The 13,745-nt window shown below is 39.4% G+C and overlaps 1 protein-coding gene across 1 annotated transcript in view; it reads left to right on the top strand.

Annotated features, from left to right (window-relative positions):
• The window catches only part of trappc11 (trafficking protein particle complex subunit 11), a 151,990-nt gene that overhangs the window by 41,351 nt on the left and 96,894 nt on the right, over positions 1-13,745 (top strand). The window contains exons 5-9 of the mRNA XM_060915249.1: positions 468-582; positions 2,405-2,504; positions 9,384-9,457; positions 9,560-9,656; positions 12,152-12,285. Of these exons, the coding sequence (XP_060771232.1) occupies positions 468-582; positions 2,405-2,504; positions 9,384-9,457; positions 9,560-9,656; positions 12,152-12,285 (520 nt within the window). The remainder of the gene's footprint in view (positions 1-467; positions 583-2,404; positions 2,505-9,383; positions 9,458-9,559; positions 9,657-12,151; positions 12,286-13,745) is intronic.

Genomic DNA, 13,745 nt, shown 5'->3' with positions numbered 1-13,745 from the left:
ACCCTGTTGAAAGTATATGGACCGTGCTAATAAGTCGAGTCCATGCCAAGGAAAAAAAAAAAATTAATTGAACTCTAGCGACGCTACCATGAAGAGTCGTGAAATATCCAACCAGAATTCTGCCAGAAGCTTGTTCATGGTAAACAAAAATGTTTGCTCAAGGTGAAGACATTTTACCCAAATATTAGGTGTGCTGTATGTATAATTTTGACCCTGTGTTGATTTCCGAAAACCCAAAGAAAGTTAAAACTTGTGCACCAAATTCTTTTTTTTTTTTTTAAATGAAAGCTGTATGCTGTACAATCATTCTGCCACAGAAAAAGAACAGTTGAAAGAAATGACTGAAAGCCCAAATATGGCCATGACATTCATATCCAAGATGACATTCAGGTCACTGTATGTAAACTTCTGACCACAACTGTATATTGCTGATGGTCCGCCTTCTGTTGGTCGTTGTGTGCTTTCAGGTGAGGACGTGGTGGCGTCGGAGAGAGCCGCGGCTCTGTGTAACGCCTGCGATCTCTCAGCAAAGTCCCTGTTTGTCCTCCCTCACACCGATCACCTGGTGGGATACATCATCAGGTCAGACTCATTACACTGGCTCTTGTTCTCCAAGAGTGCTTGATTTCTCTTAAGTACACATTCTGACCGAGGTGCTGATGTATGTTTGTTATATTCATGAAAATATTTGTTTTTTCACATACAGTTAGGTCCATATATATTTGGACATTGACACAAATTTAGTTTTTTGGTTTTTTTTTTACCTGTTTACTGAAACCTATTCAGGTTCTAGTTATATAATGGACATAAAGTCCAGACTTTCAGCTTTCATTTGAGGGTATCCACATTAAAACTGGATGAAGGGTTTAGGAGTTTCAGCTCCTTAACATGTGCCACCCTGTTTTTAAAGGGACCAAAAGTAATTGGACAATTGACTCAAAGGCTATTTCATGGGCAGGTGTGGGCAATTCTTTCATTATGTCATTCTCAATTAAGCAGATAAAAGGCCTGGAGTTGATTTGAGGTGTGGTGCTTGCATTTGGAAGATTTTGCTGTGAAGAAAACATGCGGTCAAAGGAGCTCTCCATGCAGGTGAAACAAGCCATCCTTAAGCTGCAAAAACAGAAAAAACCCATCCGAGAAATTGCTACAATATTAGGAGTGGCAAAATCTACAGTTTGGTACATCCTGAGAAAGAAAGAAAGCACTGGTGAACTCATCAATGCAAAAAGACCTGAACGTCCACAGACGACAACAGTGGTGGATGATCACAGAATGAAGAGAAACCCCTTCACAACAGCCATCCAAGTGAACAACACTCTCCAGGAGGTAGGCGTATCAATATCCAAATCTCCCATAAAGAGAAGACTGCATGAAAGTAAATACAGAGGGTTTACTGCACGGTGCAAGCCACTCATAAGCCTCAAGAATAAAAAGGCTAGATTGAACTTTGCTAAAAAACATCTAAAAAAGCCAGCACAGTTCTGGAAGAACATTCTTTGGACAGATGAAACCAAGATCAACCTCTACCAGAATGATGGAAAGAAAAAAGTATGGCGAAGGCGTGGTACAGCTCATGATCCAAAGCATACCACATTGTCTGTAAAACACGGCGGAGGCAGTGTGATGGCTTGGGCATGCATGGCTGCCAGTGGCACTGGGTCACTAGTGTTTATTGATGATGTGACACAGGACAGAAGCAGCCGGATGAATTCTGACATATTCAGAGACATACTGTGTGCTCAAATCCAGCCAAACTGATTGGTCGGCATTTCATAATACAGATGGACAGTGACCCAAAACATAAAGCCAAAGCAACCCAGGAGTTTATTAAAGCAAAGAAATGGAATATTCTTGAATGGCCAAGTCAGTCACCTGATCTCAACCCAATTGAGCATGCATTTCACTTGTTAAAGACTAAACTTCAGACAGAAAGGCTCACAAACAAACAGCAACTGAAAACCGCTGCAGTAAAGGCCTGGCAGAGCATTAAAAAGGAAGAAACACAGCGTCTGGTGATGTCCATGAGTTCAAGACTTCAGGCAGTCATTGCCAACAAAGGGTTTTCAACCAAGTATTAGAAATGAACATTTTATTTACAATTATTTAATTTGTCCAATTACTTTTGAGCCCCTGAAATGAAGGGATTGTGTTTAAAAAATGCTTTAGTTCCTCACATTTTTATGCAATCATTTTGTTCAACCCACTGAATTAAAGCTGAAAGTCTGAACTTCAACTGCATCTGAATTGTTTTGTTCACAATTCATTGTGTTAATATACAGAACCAAAATTAGAAAAATGTTGCCTCTGTCCAAATATTTATGGACCTAACTGTAGGCAGGTCTATATGTCGTGCACATTTTTGTATTGTCTGCAGGTTGATTTGTGTCTCTTCTTCGTGTAGGTTGGAGAACGCGTTTTACGAGCACGCTCAGACCTATTACTATAACGAGATACGGAGGGTCAAGTCCCACAAAGAGTTCCTCAATAAAACCACTCATCAGGTAATGCTGAAGGGTAGAAGAGCCATCACGGCCATCGTGAGCTGGAAATCACACATTCCTTTCTGCAGAAACATGCTCTCTGATAAATGTTCGAGGGATATGTACAGACGTGATTTAAAAAAATGATGATAAACTGTTTAAATGTGTCTTAGTGAGGGAGGTTTTATTTGGGTGCAGAATTCAGTTTATATGACGGCTTCATAGCTGAAATCTGAGTGTTTATAATAATCTTATAAAGACAGACTCATGAATGATGCTGTTTGGGCTGCTTTCACGCGCCCCGCCATGATCGGATCGGAGCCTCGCACGCTGTGACCATAATGATGTGATTATCTGCGAAATAACTGGCCACACAATCACTTAGATTTCTTATCAGTATTAAAAATGAAATAAAGATTGTTGATGGCTTTGTGGAGCTTTCAACGCATAAATCTCCGAGAAGAATTTTTTATCCACCAGCACGCTGGTCTCTGAGATTTATATTTATCAGGGCTCGAAATTCTTTTTTTTTTTCTTTTCCACCAGCACTCTGGTCTCTGAGATATAGATATATATTTATCAGGGCTCGAAATTCTTTTTTTTTTTTTCACCAGCCAGCCGGACTTATTACCTTCCAAAGTAACTCACCAAACAGAAAATCAACTCGCCAAAATTTGTTCATGTGTGAATTTTACTTCTGTCAAAAATAACGCAAAGAGAGTAGTTAGCATTGTTCATGACTAATGTGCATTTATTTCAACACCCGAGTATTTTGATACTGGTTTTTTTGCACACTTTACAAATTGGCATTTGCTGTTCCACGTCCTCCTCGCGATATCCAAAAAAATGCCAGATGACTGACCCCTTACTGGTTCTTTTAGGAACCAATTCGTCCGCTTCCATTTTTAATTTGTCGCTGAAATTGACAGAGCTTACACGGTAGCCTATGCAGCACCAGCGATTGCACGAACGGAGTCAGTGCTGTAAACCGGAACTAGGAAATCTTCCCAGAAGTTCCTTTCAGCACCTAGATGTGGCCCGGGATTGGTTGGCAAGTGCGTGACGTTATTGTTTTTATTTCCCTTAGGCAGCCTCTCGCGTTACTGCCTGAAGGACAGGGAGAAAACCACCGGGAAAGGTTTTAAACAAACGCAAATTGGCAGATGACCATAAAATACTCGATAGTTACGATATAATAATTTTATGTATCTCACACAGAATTTTCAGAGATATATCGAGTGCATTCGATATATCGCACAGCCCTAGTCTGAATCTTCGCTTCATATATATTTTTTATTTTCAACTAGCCAGCCAGGCTGCCTAGTGACAGGAATTACCCGCCAAATGACAAATTAAGTCGCATCGGGCGACCGGACCACCGCGAATTAATTAATTTATTTTTTGCATGTCCTCATTTTGTGACCTTATTGGCCAAGAGGTAAAAAGTTGCTTGACGTCACTGGTTGCTTTTCTTTTGGAACTTTTTAATCCCCCGCTGGCCGAAAGACCCGAAGAGGGATTATGTCATGGCGATTTCCGGCCGTCAGTCTGTCCCTCCCAGGAAACTTGCTCGCTTTCTGAAATCAGCTCCTCCTCTCACAATTTTTGGAGGAATTTCGCGAAACTTGGCAAGATTCTTTGTTACGTCGGTAATACACATATTGTAATTTTGGAGTTCCAGCCCTTGACTACCAACATTATACTTTGACAATTTCACGAAGGTGTGTTTTCCTTCTGACATCAACTCCCGTTGCAATTTTTGGACGAATTTTTCGAAGCTTGGCAAAAGCCCTTGTTATATGATGGTAAGACGCATATTGCGATTTAATTTCGTTTGTGAAAATTTTCCCAGAGTTTTGACCCTTGATTAAATAACTTGTATTTTGACAATTTCATGAGGGAGTATGTTCTTCTGAAATCAACTCTTCTCACAATTTGTGGAGGAATTTCACCAAACTTGGCAAAAGGCTTTGTTATATGACAGTTATATGCATATTGAAATTTCGTTTAATTTGGGCAAATTTTCCCAGAGTTATGCGCTCGATTATTCACAAACTTGTACTTTTGTAATTTCACCAAGGTGTGCTTGCTTTCTGAAATCAACTTCCCTCACAATTTTTATCCCCCACTGACCGAAAGACCCGAAGGGGGATTACGTCGTGGCGATGTCTGTCTGTCCCGGGAAGGGTACTCGCCTTCTGAAATCAACTCCTCTCATAATTTTTGGAGGAATTTCACAGAACTTGGCAGGATTCTTTGTTGTATGTCAGTAATACGCATATTGCAATTTTATTCAATTCAGTCGCATTTTACCAGAGTTATGGCAGAGTTGCCAGTGGGGGATATTGTGCTCTCAGAGCACTCTTGTTTTATTTTTGGTCAAGCCTTTTGGTCACTTCCTGTAGGATTACATGTTTTCATGAATGAGTTGATTATTTTTTTTTTTTTTTACTGAATGCTGATCAAGAGGCGACTCGTGAAAGGTCACGTGTTTTTTTAAATGGTGTGTCCGGGAGGGATAAGCAGAAAAAAACGCTTGTCAAAATGTCTCAAACTCAATTTAGAAGAAAAATGAAAACCAGCCGTTTGGAAAGCGAAAGAGTTGACTCTTATCGGTGAGCTAAATGCTCTGACGCGCTGAAAAGAGCTGGCGTATCCATCACTAGAACATTTACAGCGTGGCAAATGGTATTTATAAATATGCTTTGTTTTCTATCTATATAGGTACAGACATAGAGGATATTACATGGTTGTTCGAACATATGAAGTTTATCTTCGTATCCTCGCGCCACCGCGTAATGTTCTTTATATAATATGGATGCAGCCACAAAAAATACGCAAGTTAATCAAAGGGATTTTAATCTTGAACCATTTTGACAACTCGCGTCTGTCTAGTCGGCGGGAAAACACTGGGGGTGACATCATCGGAGTGAAATATCAGGAATTATTCTACGTACAGGACACTTTTTCAGTGGAATAAAAACGTGTTCTGTTCCCTTCTAGCAGGTTTCATTGATTTGGTTTGACAGCATGTAATATTGTTCGCATATCACTTATCCTACGTGTATTACGTCACTCTAGCCAATGGAGAATGAGCGCTGAATATGGTTTACGATATTGCATGGTTGTCAAGACAACATGACGTCACACGCCGGAGACCTAAAACTTCCGCACTAGTGAGTAACTGGGATTATTTGTAAACAAACATGGCCGCCAGGTTTGCTTCGTTAAATGCGGAAGATTTTGAGAGAATTTTGAAAGAGAACGATGTGTTGAACACCCAAAAGGAATGTGTAGTTAGCCTGGCAAGCCAGACTAAATGTGAATATTTAGTCTGGCCTCGCTCGTAGACATTTCCGAAGGGTGTGGGAGGAACAACCCGCTGTCTTTCAAACTGTCTCTGCGTATAGGCCAACGCTCTGACCAATCAGCGCAACAGTGACGTAGTCAGAGCGACAGAAAGCAGTGGGGGAGGCCTTGAAATAAATAATTTTTCAAAATGCGTATTAATTAATAAACAGGTTCTAGGTATTAAGAAGTTTGGAGATAATGACCACAAGTTTGGAGTCTGTACCACATACACTCTTTTTTTTTTTTTTCCAAGTGTTTTTCAAGGGTTTGCTTAAACTGTTTTTGAGAGTTTTTATTTAGTGGTGTTTGGTGAAATAATTTCCTTTAAATTTAAAATAACGGGAAAATAAGAAACAATCAAAAAGTAATGTTTCAAAGCTGCTTATTAATTCTTCGTACTGCACAAACTAGCCCCATCCTTTTGGCTACGAGCGGAGCCAGCTGGTAGATCAGACTTTTGCCATAGCCGGTCGGCAAAACAGCGAAAACGTCCTTCTTGAAAAGGAATGAGCGGAGAGCCTCTTCCTGCTCATGTTTCAACAAAAACTCCAAGTCTAATTCTTCTAAAACTGATTCCAAAGCGGAGTCAAACGTGCACTGTTCACTAGCCGTAGCCATCTTTCCTGCTGTGCTTTCTCCAGCGTCGCGCAGCTTTGTCGTCACTCCTGCAAAAGCCCGCCCAAAGAATCCAAGCAAAAACCTTGCGTTGTGATTGGCGGGCATGATTTGATGCCCGGGGTGTTTTTGTTGATATGGTGCGAGGCTAGACCCACTCGTAGGCAAAAATATTTTTGGCCGCTAGGCGGGTGGGTCTAGTTTACTAGGCTAATGTGTAGTAGTAGTAGTAGTAGTAATAATATTGGCTGGCGTTTTTTCGTGGTATATCAGATATATTCCATTCAGGTACTCGTCTTTGACTCGTTCAGTATCGTGCTAGCTAAATGGAATCTATCTGATAGACCATGAAAAAACGCCAGCCAATATTATTTAATCTTGTCACTCGGATCCGTGATGCATTTCATATGAAAAATGAGATTTTCAACACGAGAAGAAAAACTTTCTATCTTCAAGCCAGCGTGTGATTTTTATCATATCAACACATTCACAAGCAAGAAGTACCAAAATTTATCAAAACTATTCATTGATTTCCTCACGAGTGACATGTATAGAGATTTATGTCACGGTTTTGGTTCTCCATGTCCCGGATGGCGCTCGTATGAAAAATCCATCCGAGTGGTGTATTTCCCAGTAAAGCACTCACGTCTGAATTTTAAAATGGTAAAATTCATACACTACCGTTCAAAAGTTTGGGGTCACCCAGACAATTTTGTGTTTTCCATGAAAAGTCACACTCTTATTTCCCACCATAAGTTGTAAAATGAATAGAAAATCTAGTCAAGACATTTTTCTGGCCATTTTGAGCATTTAATCGACCCCACAAATGTGATGCTCCAGAAACTCAATCTGCTCAAAGGAAGGTCAGTTTTATAGCTTCTCTAAAGAGCTCAACTGTTTTCAGCTGTGCTAACATGATTGTACAAGGGTTTTCTAATCATCCATTAGCCTTCTGAGGCAATGAGCAAACACATTGTACCATTAGAACACTGGAGTGAGAGTTGCTGGAAATGGGCCTCTATACACCTATGGAGATATTGCACCAAAAACCAGACATTTGCAGCTAGAATAGTCATTTACCACATTAGCAATGTATAGAGTGTACAACCCCGATTCCAGAAAAGTTGGGACAAAGTACAAATTGTAAATAAAAACGGAATGCAATGATGTGGAAGTTTCAAAATTCCATATTTTATTCAGAATAGAACATAAATGACATATCAAATGTTTAAACTGAGAAAATGTATCATTTAAAGAGAAAAATTAGGTGATTTTAAATTTCATGACAACAACACATCTCAAAAAAGTTGAGACAAGGCCATGTTTACCACTGTGAGACATCCCCTTTTCTCTTTACAACAGTCTGTAAACGTCTGGGGACTGAGGAGACAAGTTGCTCAAGTTTAGGGATAGGAATGTTAACCCATTCTTGTCTAATGTAGGATTCTAGTTGCTCAACTGTCTTAGGTCTTTTTTGTCGTATCTTCCGTTTTATGATGCGCCAAATGTTTTCTATGGGTGAAAGATCTGGACTGCAGGCTGGCCAGTTCAGTACCCGGACCCTTCTTCTACGCAGCCATGATGCTGTAATTGATGCAGTATGTGGTTTGGCATTGTCCTGTTGGAAAATGCAAGGTCTTCCCTGAAAGAGACGTCGTCTGGATGGGAGCATATGTTGCTCGAGAACCTGGATATACCTTTCAGCATTGATGGTGTCTTTCCAGATGTGTAAGCTGCCCATGCCACACGCACTAATGCAACCCCATACCATCAGAGATGCAGGCTTCTGAACTGAGCGCTGATAACAACTTGGGTCGTCCTTCTCCTCTTTAGTCCGAATGACACGGCGTCCCTGATTTCCATAAAGAACTTCAAATTTTGATTCGTCTGACCACAGAACAGTTTTCCACTTTGCCACAGTCCATTTTAAATGAGCCTTGGCCCAGAGAAGACGCCTGCGCTTCTGGATCATGTTTAGATACGGCTTCTTCTTTGAACTATAGAGCTTTAGCTGGCAACGCCGGATGGCACGGTGAATTGTGTTCACAGATAATGTTCTCTGGAAATATTCCTGAGCCCATTTTGTGATTTCCAATACAGAAGCATGCCTGTATGTGATGCAGTGCCGTCTAAGGGCCCGAAGATCACGGGCACCCAGTATGGTTTTCCGGCCTTGACCCTTACACACAGAGATTCTTCCAGATTCTCTGAATCTTTTGATGATATTATGCACTGTAGATGATGATATGTTCAAACTCTTTGCAATTTTACACTGTCGAACTCCTTTCTGATATTGCTCCACTATTTGTCGGCGCAGAATTAGGGGGATTGGTGATCCTCTTCCCATCTTTACTTCTGAGAGCCGCTGCCACTCCAAGATGCTCTTTTTATACCCAGTCATGTTAATGACCTATTGCCAATTGACCTAATGAGTTGCAATTTGGTCCTCCAGCTGTTCCTTTTTTGTACCTTTAACTTTTCCAGCCTCTTATTGCCCCTGTCCCAACTTTGAGATGTGTTGCTGTCATGAAATTTCAAACGAGCCAATATTTGGCATGAAATTTCAAAATGTCTCGCTTTGGACATTTGATATGTTGTCTATGTTCTATTGTGAATACAATATCAGTTTTTGAGATTTGTAAATTATTGCATTCCGTTTTTATTTACAATTTGTACTTTGTCCCAACTTTTTTGGAATCAGGGTTGTATTTCTGATTAGTTTAAAGTGATCTTCATTGAAAAGAACAGTGCTTTTCTTTCAAAAATAAGGACATTTCAAAGTGACCCCAAACTTTTGAACAGTAGATTTGATAATCAGATTTGTACCTAAATTTTTACTTCCGTACAGTCAGTGACCAAACTTTTTCAGACGGCCCTCATCTTTTGAAAATGTCTTTTAATGAGGTTTTTTTTTTTTTGTCATCTGTTTTTCAGCTGCTGTTTGTGAGGCACCAGTTTAAAACCGGCTTCTACAGTGAACTCAAACAGGACACACAGAATGCTCTCAAGTACGCAACAGGTTTTCTTCCTTTTGAATTTGCTGTAAAGCTTTCTGTCCAGGAACGACTCGACTCTAATGCTCTTTCTGTTCGTTTTCCTCCCCTGCACAGATACTACAAAACAGCATACAGTCTCATCCACGAGCTTCGAGCTCATGAGACCAACATGCTGGAGATCAAGACTTTGGCTGGGTTCATCAATTATAAGGTGTGTTGATTTAAAAAAAAATAAATAAAATCATCATTACCATTTATGTTCCAAGATGTATATCGAATACATATTTTGTCTTGGCAAGTGCTTATACTCCAACCGGATACAGGCCGCTTCGTCCAACGATCATTTTGTCCAAACGCACTATCAATTATTTTATATTTCAGGTATTTGTTCGAAAAAAGGAGAAATTCTCAATGGAATTTGACCAAAGCAAAACCCATTTTTGCAGCATGTAATTTAAAGCAGATGCGCAGAACCTTTATTTTTAAATAAATTTCTGAGTGGATAGTATCTCTATCCTTGACTCTTGTATGCTGCATAAATGGGAATTTAAAAAAATATATGAGTGATTCCACGCTTATGGGTACTGAAATGGGGACATGAACTTATTCACCTAAAACCATTTCTTTTTTTACCATCAGGTCACAAAGCATGTAATCTTTAATGAATGATATGTTAAAAGATAACTTTAATTTTCTGAGATGTAATAAAAACATATTTATATGCCAAAGTCAAGCCTATGAGTTCCAAAATGATGTCTGTTCCATTACTTCTGTTACGATTGTCCATCTCGCGTCTGTTACAAATTAATTACAATCTAGCTCTATACCATGTTAATCTTATTGAAAGAATGTGTATGTTTATTCTACTACACATGTTTATTAATTATATTTGCTAAAACATCACCTTCCTATGTTTCAAAAAGTAATTCTACATTGTTAAAATTGAGAATATATATGTCCACAACACTTCTGTTACGTTCTGACTTTGGCATATAAATATGTTTTTATTACATCTCAGAAAATTACAGTTATCTTTTAACATATCATTCATTAAAGATTACATGTTTTGTGACCTGATGGTAAAAAAAAGAAATGGTTTTAGGTGAATTTTTAAAAATAAGTTCATGTCCCCATTTCAGTACCCATAAGCGTGGAATCACTCGTATACATTTTTGAGAGTTAAAATCGACCGCAAAGTTGGCATTCGAGCTGAGCCAGCCAGCCCTGAGGGCGTGACATCACAGCGGTAACCGGTTTTAAGTCCGAGGCCTTTTACAGCTATAGACCAAAGTCATACAAATAAAAATTTATGGTGAAAGTAAGAAATAAATATCATTACAGACTTGCTCAACTAAGACTGATTTGACTTCATTGATTGTGGGTTGACTCTCATTAAAACAGGATGCAACAGACATGTACATGCATGCATTTTCACTGATAAGATGTAAAAGGCTTATTAAATAATCAGATAAACGGAGACAATCACATTCTGAAGCAAATTAAATAATCTTATACCGCTAACAAACACACAATACAAGTTACATGGATTAATCTAAATGCAGGTAAACAACGTGTGGTGTTTTGTGTCCAAATGAGAGTCGGAGCTTACCCGTCTGTGTTCTCGCTTGTGTCCGTAAATGATTTTCTGTATTAGACATCGGCGTCGGGGCGGCACGGTGGTGTAGTGGTTAGCGCTGTCGCCTCACAGCAAGAAGGTCCTGGGTTCGAGCCCCGTGGCCGGCGAGGGCCTTTCTGTGTGGAGTTTGCATGTTGTCCGCATGGGTTTCCTCCGGGTGCTCCGGTTTCCCCCACAGTCCAAAGACATGCAGGTTAGGTTAACTGGTGACTCTAAATTGACCGTAGGTGTGAATGTGAGTGTGAATGGTTGTCTGTGTCTATGTGTCAGCCCTGTGATGACCTGGCGACTTGTCCAGGGTGTACCCCGCCTTTCGCCCGTAGTCAGCTGGGATAGGCTCCAGCTTGCCTGCGACCCTGTAGAACAGGATAAAGCGGCTAGAGATAATGAGATGAGATGAGACATCGGCGTCAATAAATTATGGATAAATCCACCATGAACGCATTCTAACTAAGAAATGTACAACGTTTAAAACAGTGCTGTTTTAAAGGTGCCGTTTTGAAATTTTCTTTTTTTTTTTTTTTGTGACATGAATTGTGCACACTATAAAAACAACGACAAGTCTCCTTCCTTCTTACTGTCTCTACCACATCTGGAGAAACTGCTGTGAAACAACTCTTGCAGAATTGTGTTGTGCATTGCTGTTCGAGCTTCACACTGTGACACTGCAAGTCAGTTTTTCTAAAATATGGTCCATTTGAAGGTGTAATAACTAAAATGTTAGGAACCGCAGCTTTAAGAAAACAAAACGGCCGATTATTTGCTTTTTGAGATTTTATTTTATTTTTTACTTCCCCCTAAATACAAAGAACAACTATGAAGCTGTGATCATGATGGGAATTAGTTCATGACCACGACAATCACTAAAATGTGGTTGATTTGATAGATCATCGTGTTGGCTGTAGTTTGCAAACCTTTATACAGGGTTTTGTATGTCAGTATTGACCACAAGTACTGCATGAATTGGTCATATTTCCTGTTTTTGTGTTTTAAAAAAAAAAAAAAAACCTCACTCACTTGTGAAACTAGTGTTGATCTCACCGCTGTCCCACTGCCTCACCTCACTTCAGATCTGCAGGCTGTGTTTTCAGCACAACACTCCTCTGGATGCCATCGCTCAGTTCAGGAAACACATCGACTTGTGCAAGAAGAAGATCGGGAGCGCCGAGCTGGCCTTCGAACACACCGCCTGGATGTCTAAGCAGTAAGAGAGAGTGTTTTTTGTGTATTTCTGAAGCTTTTTAACAGACGTGAACAAATTTGTTGGTACCCTTGCAGCTCTTTGAAAGAGTGCTCGATTCCTCCTGAAAAGAAATGAAATTCAAAGCAATTCTCTCATGTGTACCTGCATGCATTTGCTATGGTGTAGAGTAAAGCGAAAAAGAAACGATTTATTGATTTATTTACGGAAGCCGAGAGGCGTCCTTCATATAATCTTTTTTTTTTTTTTTAATTCACCTTGTTATTCCGAGATAACGACATAATTAATTCAGGATCTCGAGGAAACAACACGACTAATTCGAGATCTCGAGAAAACAAAACCGTTATTCCGAGATAACGACATAATTCAGGATGTCGAGAAAACAACAACTAATTCGAGATCTCGAGAAAACGAAACCGTTATTCCAAGATAACGACATAATTAATTCAGGTTGTTGAGAAAACAACACAACTAATTCGAGATCTCGAGAAAACAAAACCGTTATTCCGAGATAACGACATAATTCAAGATGTCGAGAAAACAACAACTAATTCGAGATCTCGAGAAAACGAAACCGTTATTCCAAGATAACGACATAATTAATTCAGGTTGTTGAGAAAACAACACAACTAATTCGAGATCTCGAGAAAACAAAACCGTTATTCCGAGATAACAACATAATTAATTCAGGTTGTCGAGAAAACAACACGACTAATTTGAGATCTCGAGAAAACAAAACCGTTATTCCGAGATAACGACATAATTAATTCAGGATGTCGAGAAAACAACTCGACTAATTCGAGATCTCGAGAAAACAAAACCGTTATTCCGAGATAACGACATAATTAATTCAGGATGTCGAGAAAACAACACGACTAATTCGAGATCTCGAGAAAACAAAACCGTTATTCCGAGATAACGACACAATTAATTCAGGTTGTCGAGAAAACAACACGACTAATTCGAGATCTCGAGAAAACAAAACCGTTATTCCGAGATAATGACAATTAATTCAGGTTGTCGAGAAAACAACACGACTAATTCGAGATCTCGAGAAAACAAAACCGTTATTCCGAGATAACGACATAATTAATTCAGGATGTCGAGAAAACAACTACTAATTCGAGATCTCGAGAAAACAAAACCGTTATTCCGAGATAACGACATAATTAATTCAGGTTGTCGAGAAAACAACACGACTAATTTGAGATCTCGAGAAAACAAAACCGTTATTCCGAGATAACGACATAATTAATTCAGGATGTCGAGAAAACAACTCGACTAATTCGAGATCTCGAGAAAACAAAACCGTTATTCCGAGATAACAACATAATTAATTCAGGTTGTCGAGAAAACAACACGACTAATTCGAGATCTCGAGAAAACAAAACCGTTATTCCGAGATAATGACATAATTAATTCAGGATGTCAAGAAAACAACACAACTAATTCGAGATCTCGAG

This window comes from Neoarius graeffei, chromosome 2, assembly GCF_027579695.1.
Source record: "Neoarius graeffei isolate fNeoGra1 chromosome 2, fNeoGra1.pri, whole genome shotgun sequence".
Taxonomy (NCBI): Eukaryota; Metazoa; Chordata; class Actinopteri; order Siluriformes; family Ariidae; genus Neoarius; species Neoarius graeffei.
This window is presented reverse-complemented; position numbering and strand designations above follow the sequence as displayed.